We start from the raw sequence: 18114 nt of genomic DNA, 5'->3' as shown, positions 1-18114 counted from the left end.
TGTTAAAGAAACAGTGGTCGATAACTTTTGTTGAATTGTTTCCCATAGAATTTTCCATGGTGAATTGTTCTGTGCCAAGTTGATTACAGTGAGCTGTCCTGTAATGAGCTGACTATATTGAAATCGCTATGCCAAATTGAATATGACGAGATGGTCATGGTGAAATCACTGTGTTGTGTTGGCCATGGCGAATTGTACCATTCAGTTGCTTGGGAATACATCCAAATTGTCCTTGACTTATGACAACTGAGCCCAAAATTTCTATTGCTAAGCAATTGTTGGGTAAGTTTTGCCTTATTTTTACAATTTTTTTGCCACAATTGTTAAGGAATCACTGCTGTTTTCATGTAGTCATTAAGCAAATCTGGGTTCCCTCATTCACTTTGCTGGTTGGAAGCCAGTTGAGAAGGATACAAATAATGCTCAGATGACCCAGGACACTACAACTGCTATAAATACATTTGCAGTTGCCAAATACATGGATTTTGATCATGTGACCATGGGGATGCTGCAAAAGTCATGAGTGTGAAAACCATAAGTCACTTTGTAGTGCCCATTGTAACTTCGGTCATTAAACGAATGCTAGTCAAGGATTACCTGTACAAATTCCTGTACCTGTATCTCTCATGGAGAGTCTTTATCTTTAATACCAGCTATTAAGGATCTCCAGATCTTGGAAGACTAATCAAGGTTGCACCTGGTTAGTATTTGAGTTTGAAGACACTAGGCCAGGGGCCAGCAACCCATAGCTCTGGAGCAGTGGTGGGTTGCAGGTGGTACGTCCTGGTACGGGCGTACTGGTGTCTGCCTGGAGCACCGAGTACTGTTCTGGTACAGTGCTTTGGAGGGCCCGCCTGCCCGCACAAGCTCCTTACCTGTCTTTAAAGTCTTTGGTGCTTCGGCGCAGGCGCAAAGTGTGTACAGCGCCTGCGTGACGCTCCGCCGAGCAGCTGGAGTGTCGCAGAGGCGTCTCTGGAAAGTAAGACGCATGCGCACGCTGCACGCGTTCATGTGGAGGATGCCAGGCTGGAACCCACCACTGCTCTGGAGCTGCATGTGGCTCTTTCATCCCTCTGCTGTGGCTCCCTGTTGCCAGTCGGCTCCACAATAGATAGAGCTTTTGGTTAGGACAGGTAGAGGACAAAGGACAGTGGGCTAGAAGGAGACACTATGGTGGGGGAACCAGACTTGCAGTTGGCAGAGGAAAAAGAACCGTGCGCTAGGAGGAGACTCTATTATGGGAGAATCGAACACCTGGTTGACTCCAGAATTGAATGGGGGCTTTTGGTTAGGACCTTTGTGACTCTTTGAGTGTTTAAGGTTGCTAACCCCTACACTAGACAGTCTCACAGCTGTAAGTTAGGCTGGGAATTTAAAAAGCCAAACAATAACCAGAATAACTGTGGCAATTCAGTTCTCTACTGGCTTTGTCATGTGTTGATGTAAGAAACCGAGCTTTGCTTGCTAGACAATATGCTTCCCTACAGGTCTCAGTAAGACTGCATTATAACTGTACCTTTTCAACCGAATCTTGTATTTCTAGAAACCTTCAGATTCCAAGACGGCTAGCAGTGAGGCCGGTTCCCAGATCACAAGGAAGCTAATTACGGTGAGCCCGTTTTCTATGACCTAAGTTATAATTACCGGATTCTTTTGGGGAGATAAGTAAGGCTTTGAAGAGAGAATATGAAGCTGGTCTTGCAACAATATCTTGATCAGTAGTTTCTAAAACCATTTCTTTTATTATATTTCTTTTTTTATTTTTTTTTATTTTTAATTTTCAAAACAAACACAACATATAAAAATTTTCCTTCTTTACATACTGTAGAAAGTGTATCAGTTGGTTACAAAAGACTTAATCTCTTCCACAGTCATCAAGCATAATTCATATTAGCTCAAGTATTTTAACTCAGATATTTATACATGTTACCATCATCATACCTCCATTTTCATTTGACTATAATTGTTTAAATGTCCTTCATCATAAAATATACCAAGATTTAATACATAACCACATACTGGCATTTCATTTACTATTTCTAAAATCCTCCAATAATACTGAATCCTCATATCCTGTTCTAGCTAAACTTCCATAATATTTAATAACAAAGTTTTCTAATCCTCCTTTCCAAATCACTGTTTACAATTTACATCCAGTTTCCTTATGTTGTACACGTACACACATACACACACACATGTTGTTATTATTATCCCTCCTTTATTTGACTATATCCTGTATCGTAACATTTTCCCCCTAATAATCAAGACTTAACTGAATCTAACTTAGTTCTTTTTTATTAGCCTTTATATATAATCCAAAAGGCTTTCTAATTTTCCTTTCATGGGTACCATTCAATATTCATATCCAATTATTACTTATCATAACACTACACATTGTATACATTATTATCATTATCAATTATTTATTTAACTATCTATTGTCACTAAATTCCACTAAGTTTAACTAGTTTTAAATTATACACTTCCATCTATCAACCTGTATCTTTCCAGTAGCAAAACAGTCTCATGTCTTCTGCCATTTGTGGTGTCAGTCCTCTAATCATCTCCTTAATCAAATTTGTATGGACTCCTCTTAGCAACTCCTTGCTTATAAAATCTCTCATGTAATTTTGATGCCCTTCTTCTGTTTCTTTAATAAGCTTATCTTTAATTGTCAGTAGTGTTATCAATGATATTGCTAATAAAATTTCTCTTAAATCCATAAATTCTTTGGTTTTTTCTTCTTCTGTGTCTTGTCATCTGGGGTAGAGTTACCCTCCATTTAATTCCTCTTTCAGTATTCCAATCACCATAAATATCAGCACATTTAATTTCTTTATGGTCATTGTCCTCTCCAGTTTTTAGGATTCTAACCTCCACTTTTTCCACTTGTTAAACTTCTCCAACTTCTTCATCATATTTTACTGTTAGATGCTCTAAGTCTTCCAACTTCTCCATCCTCTCAAATGTGTTTGATAATTTCTGAATTTCTAAGAATATCTTTTGCAGGCTTAAAGTTTCTTTCTGCTGTTGAAATTGTGCCATTATCTCCAGCTAACAAACACTGCTGCTCTAGCTTGGAAGGTTTTTACAAGATTAAGCATTGATTCACAATAAAGTTTTATTTTCACTTTTCTCTGGTTGAAGATATACTTCAAAGGGACATCTGTATGCTTTTCTTTTTATAACTCTCTATAAACAAGCAGTGAGATCTTGGAGTGCCAAGCCAGAATAAGGTGAGAAAAATAAGAGTGATTCGTTTCCAATACACAAACCTTCCAGCCTCCAAGTAGCAGTGTTATTGTTGCAATTTTCTTTGTTTCTTTTTGTATTTTTTTTGTATTTCAAGTTTAAAAAAGGTCCGATTCTTGAATGAGTTAGCAAAACACCCACAGTAATGAAAGAGGAGAATTTTAGTCCCTAGGTTACCAAGAATAATAAAAGAAAAAAAAATAGAAGAAGAAAACTTAATCCATTCGTTTTAAAAGGCTTGCATAAATTCCATCCATGAACATAGTGTTTAAAAAGTAAGATAACCCACTGTCCAAAACCATTCCATACTTAATTCCGTCGCTTATTTCTTCTGTTTTCCAATTTAAATTAATATTAAGTTTTTTATAGGCAATCTCTTTTAAAACGGTAAAAATTCCTCACCAGCTGGGAACACTTTCTCTTTCCATATCCTTCCATTTTGGAGCCGCCCCAACTTCATCAGCCTTGGCTAGATTTTTTGTCGCCGGCTTGAAGAACTTCTCTTGCATCAATCAGGGACTTTGCAATGTCCCTGAGATCAGTAAGATATATTCTTCCTGTTCACCATATCTGCGGGACGGTTTAGGTCCGATTGGACCACCCAGTGACAAAAGGATTGGCTGTGGTCTCGGAGCATCGAGACTGCACGTCCGTATCGTCGTGACGTTGGCGCCTCCCCCTTTTATTATATTTCTGTATTTCTTATCCTGTAGAGGGCCTTCAAAGTGATATGCATAACAATTTAAGGGCTCACAAGTCTGATGGATGGTATAGAAATTGGATAAATTTTAAAATATTTATACGTTTATAAATGCGGGCAGGAAAAGGTAAAGGTATCTATTTAGAAGTGTCTGCTGTGTTTACCATCAGCATGGGCAAAATCAATATACGTATTCAAGAATGAAGCAAGGAAAAAGCTTCTAAAATTACTGCAAATCTAACAGTGTACAACTATAATATTTTTCGGACTGCAAGACGCTCCGGACTATAAAACCCACCTAACTTTTGGGGGGAGGAAAAGAAGAAAAAAATATCTGCCTTGGCCTCCCACTATTCATCTGGCCCGTTCATCGCACCCTGTTCACTGCCCATTCACCGCGGCCCGTTCGCCACCACCCATTTGTTGCCACCGCAGCCTGTACACCGCCACTGCGGCCTGCTTGACATGGCCCATTCGCCGCGGCCCGTTTGCCACAGCCTGTTTGCTGCTGCAGCCCATTTGGCATGGCCCATTTGCCGCCGCCGATCCCTGCTGCCTGGAACTGACCAAAAATGTGACATGTGGAGGCCAAAAGCACGCGGTGCGGAGGCCAAAATTGCAACAAGCAGAAGCCAAAAAATGGCCAAAGGGTGAGGGCCGGCAAGTGGGCAGGACTTCAGCAACATTCAGTGAATAAGACGCACCACAATTTTCACCTACTTTTTTTGAGGGGGAATGCGCCTTATACTCCAAAAAGTATGATAATAATATTCATTAGGAACTGCTTGATAACTCCTCAGTTTTTAAGGTGACTACACGAGTTTTAAAGTCCAGGCTCAAGACAGCTACTGAAAGAAAGATTTTTTTTTTTTAATTACAACTAAATTCTTTCTCTCAAGGGGAGGTGAGAGATTTTAGCCAAGAAGAGTCAGATTCTGGCAAGGACCCCTGATCCTAATTTCTTTTGTTCTTTGTTCTTTTGTTTCTCCTCTTCCTACTTCTCTTTTAGGATCCCACTTTTCAACCGTGTCAGATGAAGACCCATTTTTTGCTTCCCTTCCCTGTAAATTATGTGGGTGCTTGTGTTCGCACTGTGCCTTTCACGGCCCCAGACTATGCGAGGTAGGCAGAGAGATGTGCTATCCAGTCATACATGTGCAAATTAAGTTCATGTTGGAATGTAAAACATCACTTTTTGTGACTCTGGTGAGAATATAAATATAGATTTAAATGACGATGCTCTCTTGATGATTTATACTGCACAGTTGCAGACTCTGGACTCTTTTGAGATGCAAAGAGCATCATTATGTAGCAGATATATGCATCGATTTAAAGCCAGTTTGGTTCCAAACTACTTAAGGGTATAAACTGAATTCACGCAGAGTAAAATTTTACATGAGGCATCATGGAGATCCTTATCTATTGATTTCAGCATTCCATTTCCTGGTTATCACGTAGAGAGATTTGGGGGCATAATTTGTCTCTTGAGCTAAGACATAACAGAAATTCCTTGAATTTAGTTTATTGTGTGAAGTCAATTTTATTAGAAAATCATGAGAGGGATCTTGGAGGCCTAGTGTACAATCACTTAAATATGAGCCAGCAGTGTGCAGCAGCTGCCATTAAATCCAACACAGTTCTAGGCTGCATAAACAGAGGGATAGAATCAAGATAACGTTAAATGTTAATACCACTTTATAATGCCTTGGTAAGGCCACCCTTGGAATACTGAATTCAGTTTTGGTCACCACGATGTAGAAAAGATGTGGAGACTCTAGAAAGAGTGCAGAGAAGAGCAACAAAGATGATTAGGGGACTGGAGACTAAAACATATGAAAAACGGTTGCAGAAACTGAGTATGTCTAATTTAATGAAACGAAGGACCAGGGGAGATGTGAAAGCAGTGTTCCAATATCTTACTTGCATGTTGCTTATTCCAAAGTAATTAGAAGTATTCAACAAAGAATTACCCAAAATTGAAGGAAGGAAAGGAGCCATTGCATGGCCTCCTACTCTTGATGGAACAACCAATCTTAACTCAAGAGAGCAGACTGGATCTTCATGAGGAGATATTCCATAATATAAGAGTGGTAACTGAAAATGTCTCCCAAGGCCTTGTCAGATAGCATTTTTATGTTGATGAGATCAGGAGATTGTTGGCCCTGCTTGATCTCATTGGGTAGACAACTCAATAAGGGTAAAGATGGCATCATGGATAACCTGGTCCAAGCTACATAAGGCCCCGATTGTGACCACCAGCACTCTGAATCACACCCAAAAGCCAAGCAGCAACCAATGCAGTGCCCAAAGCTTTGGGGTCATATATTATAGCAGGATATACCCATCAAAAGTCTGGGTCAGTGGTTTCCGTTTATTTTTAGTCCTTAAGCTTGTACAGATATCCTTGAATTATAACTGTTTAGTTTAAAGTTACAACAGCACTGAAAAAAAGTGACATGGCCATTTTTTACACTTAGAAATGTTGCAGCATCCCCCTGGCCCCCCAAAATCAGACATTTGGCAATTGACTCATATTTATGATGATTGCAATGTCCCGAGCTTGTATGATCATCTTTTGCAACCTTCTGGCAAGCAAAGGCAATGGGGAAGCCAGTCATGTAATAACAACTGCAATGATTCATTTAACAATGGTGGCAGGAAACGTAAAATGGGGCAAAATTAAACAACTGTCTCATTTAGAAATAAATTTTGGGCTCAATTGTGGTTGCAATTCAAGGACTAAAAATTCTTTCACTAAGGATTGAAAAAAAAACACCTCACCTGGTGTTTTCAGACACCAGATATCAATCCAAAATTCCTAATACTGAAAACCAGTTAGGAAGCAATTTTCAGAAAGTGATCAGAAAAGGAATCAGGTGAACAATTTTGAGCCAAGTAGCTTTCCCTCCTCTCCCAGAGCTTTACAGCTGCTGGGGACTTGTACTTTTCTTGTGAGGAGAAAATATCTGGAGTCTGTGTGGTCAATCTCAAGTCCTCCGCTTGTCTGAAGAGGAATTATAAAGAGCTGATCAACTTGCCAAGTTTTCATTCTGCTATAGCAGTGATGGCTAATCTTTTTGTCCACACGTGCTGAAAATGCATGCACAAGTGCCTGTACACTCACGGACTCATAATGCAATGCACACGCAACCCCCCCACACACTCCCACCTGTACATGCATACATGACCTCCCATGCTCCCCCCGTATGTCTGCACGACCCCCCTGTACCTTGTTTTGGACCTAGTAGGTCTCCATGCAGCCTCCTGGGAGCAAAAACAGGTTGCAGGGGGGGATGCACAGCACCTCCCACTGCTCCATGCACATGTGTGCATGACCTTCCCATGTATGCAACATGCATCTCCCGCGTGACCCCATGCATGCGCGGCAGACCTGAAAATCAGCTGGCCAGCGGGAGGCATGCGCGCATGTGTGGTGGAGCCAAACTGGGACGACGGCTCAGGTGCCCGCAGAGAGGGCTCTGCGTGCTACAGGTTTGCCATCACGGTGCTACAGTTATTGGCTCTGCTTTTCTCTTCAGCCTACCATTTTTCCCCCAGAGGTCAATTGAGGCTGAACTTTTGACAAAGATTTATCTGATGTTCCCTGCTAATCTCTCTCCTTTCAGCCTTCGACTCCTGGCCCGTTTAATGACGGCAAAATTCCTGCATACGGAAATCAGGGAGAAAGGAGGTGCTTACGGCGGTGGTGCTCATATCTCTCAGAACGGGATATTCAATTTCTACTCCTATAGGTAACCACCTGAGCTGGGTTGGGGTAGTGGAAGGGTTTAGAATGGCATGGGCCCATATTTCTTTCCCCAACTTTCTAGGTTTATTGTGGTGGTTCTTCTCAGGTGATCAAAGAAAAGGGCTCAGAAATGGAAAAGCTGACAAAGAAATTTTAAAAAACAACAACAAGGATATCCAAAAAATGCTTTTTTTCAGGAGGCATCCAAGAAGCTTCTTCAGTTCTGACAGGATAGTGGGGGAATGGGAGGGTTTATACTTCTTGCAGACAGCTGGTCATTTGCATCCTTTCAGAGGGTCATTGAATCACTTGGAGGTTTATCTCTGTCTTCAGGGTCACCTGAGTGGTGCTCTTGGTTATTGCAGTTTTTTTCTCTGGAAATCCATTCCTACTCCCCATCATCCATTCTCCACTATCCTGTCAGAGCTAAAGAAGCTTTTTGGATAAGAAGTGAAACGTCTTCAAAGAAAAAAAACGAGGAAGTCCAGTTGCCTCCTGAAAAAAGCACTTTTGGGACAACCATGACTTGGATGACAGAATTTCTGCAGACCTTTAGCAAAAACAAGGATAGTTTATGGTTGCTTTCACATTATAGATGTTCCCTTTCCCATCCCACAACTCACTGTTTTCAACTGCTGAAAGTAGTTTAATTCAATAATTGGCTCCCAGATTAAATAAATCTGGAAGAAACCCTCATCTAGACACGTACAATAAAAGTTCCCAGCATACTGTATTCATTCAATGCATGTGCCGAATCAATAAACCAAGGGCGACTCCTCCTATTGGTCACACAACCGCATAAATGCAGATAATGAATAATTGTTTCGCTAAGGCCATGCAGAAAATGTATCCATTGTGTGAGCAAGGTAGTTAAATTTATGATGGTGTTTTGGGTTGATCCAACACAAGTAAAAGAAGAAGTGTTATTTGATTGTAAACTTAAACTACAATGACTTTGACGTTACAGGGATCCAAACTCCATGAATACTATGGCAGCTTTTGAAAAGGCTGCAGAATGGGCCAAGACAGGGTCGTTTACTCAGCAAGACATTGATGAAGCCAAACTTGCCGTGTTTGCATCAGTAGATTCTCCAATTGCCCCGTCTGACAAAGGTAGGTAAACTTGTCTTGTTGGTCTGAGCTCATGAATTCAAGTAGCTTCCCCTGAAACTTAGCTGCCAAGTTTTTGCATTGGAAGCGTTTTGATGGTTGGCTCAGCCATAGTTTCCCTACTTAGCTTCTGAAGAACTATTTCCTTAAAGGTTGCACTACGTGGTAGAGACTAGAGAGAAACGTTCACCTTTGTGGAAGTGATCTGTTGGATCAGACCCCTGATCCATCTAGCCCAACAGTCTCTCCTTGTAGTGGCCAACCATCGCACAAGGAAGCCCATTAGTCTTCCAGAAGATGACATTCAGATATGGTCATGCTGGTAACAGCCTTGATCCCCATGACTTCCTTGTGTTAGTGAAGGTTCCATGAATTAGTTCAATCCTTTTTTAAACCAAGATGGAAGCCAGAACTACACGGGAAAGTAGCAAATTTCAATACATGTTGTGTAAAAAAATCATTTTGTCCTGATTCTTCCAGGATTCAGCTTCATTGAGTAAACTCTTATGCTAGTATTTTGGGAAGGTGAAATAGATTCTGCTCATCCATCTTGTCCCCATCATGTATAATTTTTACAGCTTATTCATGCCCTCTTTCAAATGCTTCATTTTTAGGCAAAAGAGCTCCAAATTTTCAGCCTTTCTTCAGCCCCTTCATTATCCAGCCCCTTCATTATCTTAGTCACTCTACTCTACATCTTCTTTTCAAATGCAGTTCACCCCACAGACACAACCAATATGTCCTCATCTTCATTGAACTGTTTGCCATTACACCAAGATTGCTTATCAATCATTGCTAACTCTGATTCCATTAGTTTGTATAAGTAATTAGGATTTTTGGCACCACATTAGGACACCGAGATGAAGTGCAGATAAGTAACATAATTCTCATAAAGTAAGAATCTGGCAGCTTCAGGGTTTAGCATGCTAATCTATTTATTAAGCTTCTTCCAAGCATGACAAAATGCTTGGTAGCTTTGAAACTAAAATGAACTTCAATTAAGCAGAGATTGAGTGCAGCCATTTAAAAACCCATAGAAGCTCTAAATAACTTTATATGGTTGATAGTAAATAAACCAGAATTCTGAAAATTGTGCTATTACTTTGCAAGTGAACACACTTATCTCTATTATGTTTTTCAGAAGAGAAATCCATTTACTGTTTCAGTTAAGGCAAACAATCGTTCTCTGCGTTGACATATTGAGCTGTTTGTTTGATAGAATGCAAATGCATCAGTAATGGGAGGAATTACTTAGAACTGATTTGCATAATGTTTGGATATGCATATTGTTCCAGACAAATAAATTAAAGAGGAATGCATGTTAACAAATGGATCCATTTAGTTTATGAACTGAGGAATCTGAGTGTAAGATTACCATCTGGTGCTGCTATACTTAAGACCGATATGAATTATTAGCATTTGTGATTTCTGCTTTTAGGGATGAATAATTTCATATATGGAATCTCTGATAAGATGAAGCAGAGGCACAGGGAGCATCTTTTCGCTGTCTCCAGGGAAAGCCTGATAGATGCAGCTAACAAGTGAGTTTGAGTTCCTGTTGAGAAGTGCTGGGATTTTGAAATCCATGCCAGATGCAATGATGGGAGACCAAGGCATCTGCTATATGGCCCACTTAATTTGGCATCTATTTTGGTGGGCCCATGAACATTTCTCTCCCCGTCTGAATTTGAAAACTGATTCAGGCCCACATCAGATTTCAGGCTTGGTGGTTGCGTTTTGCCAAGTGTCAGGGCAGTGAGAAAATGGACACTCCGATGAATAAAGAGATTTTAAGTTTTGTCATTAGCTCAAGCAAACAGAGTTAAAAGCATAACATAAAAAGCATCCATAGCTAGCAAGATGGTACCCAAGCTGCCAGGAGCTCCTTAATAGCAAAGGATGTATGGCGATTCTCAATCGTCCCAAGTCAAGAGTAAACACTAATTAGAGAAGTGTTTAGTCAACTCCCAGAATAATTCAGCCAGCATGCCCTGCACTCTCTGGCTGAGGTATTCTGGGAGTTGAAGTCCACACGTCTTAAAATGGCTAGGGTTGGGGAACACTGCCTAAGAAGCAGGGAAAATTGAGTTGTGTGTTAAACAGTCTGATCAGGGAGCAGCAGCAAGAGCTGTGGAGTAGAACTATCTGAGGTTTCAAGTCAGTTAGGATGGAGATATGAATGATATGGCCAAGGTGCTTTTTGTTAATTTGTTCTCTATGCATGTCAATACATCCAAAAGAGCATCATTTAAACTTGTGTGTTTGAACTGTCATAATCCCCTATTAAGAACTATATATAATGTATCTTTCGGAGTGTAAAACTCACCAGAGTATAAGATGCAACTTAGTTTTTGGAGAGGAAAAAAAGAGAAAAAAAATCTGCCTCTGCCTATCAGCATCCATGGTATTCAGCTGGCTAGCTTCCTGACTTGGACCACATGGTCACAAGGTCAGCCAATGAATAGGCATAGCAACTAAGTCAGCGGGTTATTTAGACTCTGAAACAGTATTTGCTGTTTGAGCAACAAGGAGAGAGGAAGGAGCCTGGGTTAGCTGAGAACTGAAAGTGAAACTGCTTGTGTTTTCCTTGTATTTACTGCTACCTTGGAAAACCTGCTTTTGGTATTATATTGTATATTATTATTATTATGAATCCTACTGAATCAGTTACTTGTATGTGCTTTCTGAATGTGATTGCTGCTGCAAACTCTGACCAGCCAGGTCAGCTTCAGCACTTATTGCACCCTGATTCAGCACAGCTGATTGGCGGGTGGATCAATTGCTGGAATACCCCCAATCAGCTGTTCCAGGCTGCAGGGATTTCCACAGACCCATTGCTGCCTCCATGCCTTGCATTTTTGGCCTCTGGTGGGTGTGGGTAGGGCTACATTTGGAGTATCAGATGCACCCAAATTTTCACCCCTCTTTTTGAGGAGAAAATGGCCCGTCTTATACTCTGAAAAATACAATATATTTAATAAGTTTGGATAATTTATAGGAGAGTTCAAAACAGTGGTGAAATTCAATTTTTTTTCTACCAGTTCTGTGGACGTGGCTTGGTGGGCATGGTGTGGCTTGGTGGGCATGGCAGGGGAAGGATACTGCAAAATATCCATTCCCACCCCACTCGGGGATCAACCACAGGTGGCATTTGCTGGACTATTCAAAATGTCCACTACAGGTTCCCCAAACTACTCAACATTTCTGCTACCGGTTCTCCAGAACCTGTCAGAACCTGCTGGATTTCACTCCTGGTTCAAAAGTTCAGTGATGGCCTCCCTTTTTTAAAATTTTTGCCTGTCAAAGGAGAGGAAATTTCCTCCTACATGTCATGAAGATTGTTCTGTTCCACCATGATCAGATGAGACATGACTCCCAAAAGAAGACTAGTCTTCAAGGATTACCAGTTGGAATAACAGATGTCTTTCTGCTTTCAGGTTCCTCATTGCAGGGAAGAGCACAAGAGGATTGGCTATTCTTGGGCCAGAGAATGCAGAAACAGCCAAGGATCCGTCCTGGATTATACGATAAAACAGCAAGGCCATAGAAGCCATCTAAAGCAAGCCATAGAAGGAAATTCAACAGGGGAAACTCATGCCACAGTTATCAAAGTAGATTTTGTGAAAAAGGATTTTAAAAGAATTATTAAGGCAAAACATTACTCGCATCATGTCGTCCCAAAAGAGCCTGATACTGCATTGGTGGTTTATTTTGAAAAAGTAAGTGGATTTGAAGTCTGTCACAAGTCCACATTCCCTTGGCCCCAACAATCTTTGTCTTAACTGCAGCAATTATGAAACAAATATATACTATACAAAGCTAAGGTTACCCCTATGTTCTTGTATGGAGCATTCGAACAACAACACAATGGTCAGATATGGGAGATTCTATTCTATACCCTACAATGAACGTCTCTGCATTTGTGGAGTGACAGAAGTAGAAGACCTGGTTCACATCCTCTTTGACCATGGCCTGTATAAGGGGATGAGAGACAGGTGCCTCGGTTTATAAAGCAAATGAAAGACCCATTGGGATCCCCATGTCAAAACAACTTACTTTATGTGTGGCCAGAATCTGAAAGTAATATTTAACGCAGCACACAGTACTTAAGCAAAATGGTTCAGTTGAGTTCTCCCTACATGGGACTGATTGGGGTAGATTACAGGGGTGGCACTGAAATATAATTTTAGCATATTTTATCTATATCTTAAATTATTGTGTCTTACTCCAATTTCATTTTAGACTCTATTTTATTCCAGTTTCATTTTAAAATTGTATTTTATTGCAGTTTCATTTTAAATTGCATTTTATCCCAATTTCATTTTAAATTGTATTTTATCCCAATTTCATTTTAAATTGTATTTTATCCCAATATCATTTTAAATTGCTTTTATCAAATTTTAGTAATTTGTTTCTGGAATTCTGCACTTTGATACGGCCCAAGGGCCAATCAATAAAGATTGAATTGAATGAAATAAATACGAGTCAAGCCATTCCTGGCTGTGAATGTCAGATGGTCTTAATTTCAGTCAGAGCTCTCCAAAAATGCTGCAGTAGTATTCATCTATATAGAAAATTATAGAATTTTTTTCAGTCTATTTTCTTTAGAAAATAATAAATTCTTGAAAATGGTACATAATTGATTTTAACTTTGTTTCCTGTTTCAATTTTGGGCAAATTAGTGCCTTATGTTAAGGATATCCTGCCTTATTGAGGCTGTTATCCTCTATTAAATTAAATCTATTAAAGTTAAATCCTCTATGATTTAAAGGCTCAGTGGCTAAGATGCTGAGCTTGTCAACCAGAAAGGTCAGAAGTTTGGCGGTTCGAATTCCTAGTGCCGTATAATGGAGTGAGCTCCCAGCTTATCTGTCCCAGCTTCTGCCAACCTAGCAGTTCAAAAGCACTTAAAAGTGGAAGTAGAAAAATACAGACCATCAAGGTAACAGCGTTCCATGTCAGCCATATGACCATGGAGACGTCTTCAGACAGTGCTGCCTCTTTGGCTTTGAAACGGAGATGAGCACCGCCCCCTAGAGGAACCTAGCACGTATGTGCAAGGAGAACCTTTACCTTTTATAGAGGATTTTAAATAGCTCTCACTTTAGAGAAGAGAGGACTCAGAATTGGGGTTCTCCCGCTGATGGCGCAGGAGGGTCCAGAAGTGGGAGTTCAATCCTTATTTGCCCAAGAGACTGAGTCAGAATTGAAGCCACACCTCAAGCTTCCCCTGCTGACTTCCAATTCCGACTCAGTCTTGCCCAAGAAGAGATGCATTTTTTCATTGCTGTGAGTTAGTATTTTAGTTTTAGTGTTATTTTCCTTTAAGTTACCTTTTTTCTGTTGCTGTGACTGATGGATGGTGGGGGACTTGGCTCACAAGTTCTTTTTCACCATATTCGGTTTGTGTCTGAGACAATTAGAGCCGGGGCCTATTGGAGGCTTTTACCGGAGGTTTCTTACTAAGGTGCTGCTGGCTGCACCACCTATCGGGGCTTTGCTGCTGTGTCCTCTTACATTTTCCCATTGTGGTCGCCTATTTGTGAGCTCCCTCAGAGGCTCTAACTTGCCGCTGGCTCTCAGAGGCAATAGCAGGCTGCCAGCAATGCGACAGGCGAGGGGGAGTGCGGTCAGAGCACTGGTACATCTGCAGGGCTTGTGGCAAAGCTGCACGGCCGATCCAGAGCTCTTGGGGCCGTTTTCTCCTCTTCGGGAACACCAGACTTGGTTGCATGGCTTTCCACATGAGTATAGAACCTCATGGTGGTGGCCATTTTGGGGAGGACCTCATGGCGGTGGCCATTTTGGGGAGGACCTCATGGTGGTGGCCATTTTGTTGGTGGCCACGAGGCAGTGGCCATTTTGGGAAGTCCTCTACTGAGTCACGAGGGCGGTGGCCATTTTGTTTGCACCTTTTTCAGCCACGAGGCTAATTGCGATTACTGGTATCTGTCGAGAAGGTTGCAGATTGAGCAGCAGTTGCAGGGCCTGATTCTAGTGTGTTTGTTTTTTCCACATTTATGATGTCCGATTCCCCTGGGGAATGCCCCTGTGGAATGATGCAAAAGGAAAAGGAACATGCTGCTCCTTCCAAAAGCTCCAGAAAGAGGAAGGTCTTCTCATCAGATCCTCCAACCCTGACAAAGCAATCTACCTCCAAGCAGGGAGGTAAAGGGGCTGGGGAGAAGCCCCCTTACCTTCTGAAAGTCCCCCCCCCTTCTAAGGGTGGCACCACTCTCTCTCCTCCCCCCCGCTCGAAGCTCTCTGGGTCCCCAAGGGTCAGCTCTATTTCACCATCCCTTTTAGAGGTGGAGGGCATGGATGATGAGTATCAACCATTTGCTTGCTTGCTTGCTTGCTTGCTTGATTGATTGATTGATTGATTACATTTATATGCTGCCCTTTTCCCCGAAGGGGACTCAGGGCGGCTCACAATTCAATCAGGGAAGGAGGTACAGACAGGGGGATAAAAAAGACAAGACATAACAATACAAAATTTAAAAACACACAACAACCATACCATTCGAGAAGGGGGGCAAAAACTCTTTAGCCCCAGGCCCGTCAGAACAGCCAGGTTTTAAGGGCTTTGCGGAAGGCCTGGAGAGTGGTGAGGGTTCGAATCTCCACGGGGAGCTCGTTCCAGAGGGTCGGAGCAGCCACAGAGAAGGCTTTCCTCCGGGTAGTCGCCAGTCGGCATTGGCCGGCGGATGGAATTCGGAGGAGGCCTAATCTGTGGGATCTGATCGGTCTATTGGAGGTAATTGGCAGCAGGCGGTCTCTCAAGTACCCAGGTCCAATACCATGAAGGGCTTTATAAGTGACGACTAGTGCCTTGAAGCGTATCCAAAGACCAATAGGCAGCCAGTGCAGCTCGCGGAGGATAGGTGTTACGTGGGTGAACCGAGGTGCATGCACAATCGCTCGCGCGGCTACATTCTGGACTAGCTGAAGTCTCCGAAAGTTCTTCAAGGGCTGCCCCATGTAGAGCACGTTGCAGTAGTCCAGTCTAGAGGTCACAAGGGCACGAGTGACTGTTGTGAGGGCCTCCCGGTTCAGGTAGGGATGCAACTGGTGCACCAGGCGAACTTGGGCAAATGCCCCCCTGGTCACAGCCGACAAGTGGTGTTCGAAAGTCAGCTGTGGGTCCAGGAGGACTTCCAAATTGCGAACCCTGTCTGAGGAGCGTACTGTTTGACCCCCCAGCCTGAGAGATGGAAAACGTGGCCAATTAGTGGGAAGGAAACACACCAGCCACTCGGTCTTATCCGGATTGAGTGCAAGCTTGTTATCCCCCATCCAGACCCTAACAGCCTCAAGGCACTGGCACATCACGTCAACCGCTTCACTGAGTTGGCACGGGGCGGACAGATACAACTGTGTATCGTCCGCATACTGATGGTATTTTATCCCGTGCCATCAAATGATCTCACCCAGCGGCTTCATGTAAATATTAAACAGGAGGGGGGACAGGACCGAACCCTGCGGCACCCCATAATTCAGGGGCCTAGGGGTCGATCTCTGCCCTTCGACCAACACCGACTGCGACCTGTCCGAGAGGTAAGAGGAGAACCACCGTAGGACAGTGCCTCCCACCCCCACCTCCCGCAGTCGTCGCAGAAGGATATCATGGTCGATGGTATTGAAGGCCGCTGAGAGGTCAAGGAGCACTAGGACGGAGGCATGACCTCCATCCCTGGCTCTCCAGAGATCATCGGTCAGCGGGACTAAAGCGGTTTCCGTGCTTGCTTGGATGCTGCTCCCAGATCGGATCACAGGCATAAGTTGGCGCCCAGGCCTGGGCCTAGTAATACTGTGGGTGAATTTAATGACCTACCTGATAATATCCAATCTCTTATTCATTGAGCCATTGCGCATGGCATAGCCCTTCAGGGTCATTCCTCTGTCCAGGCAGACGTGGAGCTGGTGGGGGCCAAGCACAGACACATACAGGATCCGGTTGCTCGCTCGGACAGAGTGCAGAGAGAGGTATCCCCCTCCTTGAGGAGTGAGGTTTTGATCCAGGAAGATGAGGGAAAAAAGACTGAACTCTCTGATGACGAAGGTTTGGCACCTGATGTCCCAGCTTTTGCCGGTTTGTTTCCTCCTAGTTTGTTTTGTTCCTTGCTATTCAAGGACAGAGGTACTGCAGCCGTCGAGACTGAGGCTGACAAACAGAAGGAGAAAGAGAAGGGTGCAGAGGCCAATGCTTCGACCTCAAAGATGGCGCTCAAGAAGAAATGTTTCTTTGTGGAGCCCGCAGCTCGGAAGGAGGAAATTCCTGCGCCAAAGCTATTTCTGGATGTCATTCAGAAGCAGTGGGCCAAACCAGGTACCTTCCCCACCCCGGGTGAGAATGACAGGCATTTCTATAATATGGAGCCTGATTTTTCTCAAGCATTGCAGGTGATGGAGGTAGATGCCCCTGTGGCTGCCTTGGCATCCCCTATGCCTTTGGTGGTGAGTGATGTGGCGGACAACTTGAAGGCTGAGGATAAGAGGACTGAATTGCCGTTATGTAAGACTTTCCTAGCTGCAACTTGGGCGATAAAGGCTGTCTCTTTGGCTTCTTTCTTCAACCAAGCCACACTGATGTGGCTTGAACAGATGCAAGAGTGTGTGCCAACACATGACATACGATTTCTCCAGGACATTGGCAAGGTCATGGTTGCGATCCAGTTTTCGGCTGATGCGACCTTGAACACCACTAAGTTTGCTTGCAGGGCCTTTCCTCCTCTGTTTCAGCTAGGCAGATGGTGTGGCTCCAGAATTGGCAGATGGATGCCAAGGCAAAGTGGAAGCTGGCGGCAGGCCCATATGCTGGGAAGAAGCTGTTTGGCAAGTCTTGGACCCTATTCTTATTGAAGATGAGAACAAACGTAAGGTTTTGCCTGCCACAACTAAGAGCAGGAACACAAGTATAAACCTTACACACGTAGGCCACCTTACAGGTGTTCTGACACTGATTATCATTACCAGACTAGGAATTTTCAGCCACGTCAGGATAAGGGACAGGATAGGTCTTCCTACAGGGATAGGTCCCATTTTCAGTCCCAGGGTAAACGGCTCTTTCGCCAGGGGGAGGGGGAGGGGGGGCAGGCTCCCGCAGAAAGAAATGAATGGGCTTTGGGGGCTCCCATAGGTGGCAGGTTGGCGTTGTTTGCCGACCGTTGGGAAAGTATTACATCGGACTTATGGGTCCTGAATACAGTGATTTTCCCGAATTCTTTTCGAACTTTCACGTCCTCCAAAAGTGAAGGCTGCTTATGCGCCAGGCCATCCACCATTTGGTGGAGATCCAGGCGGT

At 43.0% G+C, this 18114-nt stretch overlaps 1 protein-coding gene across 1 annotated transcript in view; it reads left to right on the top strand.

Annotated features, from left to right (window-relative positions):
- The window catches only part of PITRM1 (pitrilysin metallopeptidase 1), a 73532-nt gene extending 60243 nt beyond the window's left edge, over positions 1 to 13289 (top strand). Inside the window, exons 22-27 of the mRNA XM_014059880.2 lie at positions 1544 to 1609; positions 4962 to 5074; positions 7579 to 7704; positions 8668 to 8813; positions 10249 to 10351; positions 12248 to 13289. Of these exons, the coding sequence (XP_013915355.2) occupies positions 1544 to 1609; positions 4962 to 5074; positions 7579 to 7704; positions 8668 to 8813; positions 10249 to 10351; positions 12248 to 12341 (648 nt within the window). The 3' untranslated portion in view covers positions 12342 to 13289. The remainder of the gene's footprint in view (positions 1 to 1543; positions 1610 to 4961; positions 5075 to 7578; positions 7705 to 8667; positions 8814 to 10248; positions 10352 to 12247) is intronic.
- The last annotated feature ends 4825 nt before the right edge of the window (positions 13290 to 18114 follow it).

Source organism: Thamnophis sirtalis, unplaced genomic scaffold (assembly GCF_051295495.1).
Source record: "Thamnophis sirtalis isolate CommonGarterSnake01/CBP01778 unplaced genomic scaffold, rThaSir2_p1.2 scaffold_4, whole genome shotgun sequence".
NCBI classification, from domain to species: Eukaryota; Metazoa; Chordata; class Lepidosauria; order Squamata; family Natricidae; genus Thamnophis; species Thamnophis sirtalis.
This window is presented reverse-complemented; position numbering and strand designations above follow the sequence as displayed.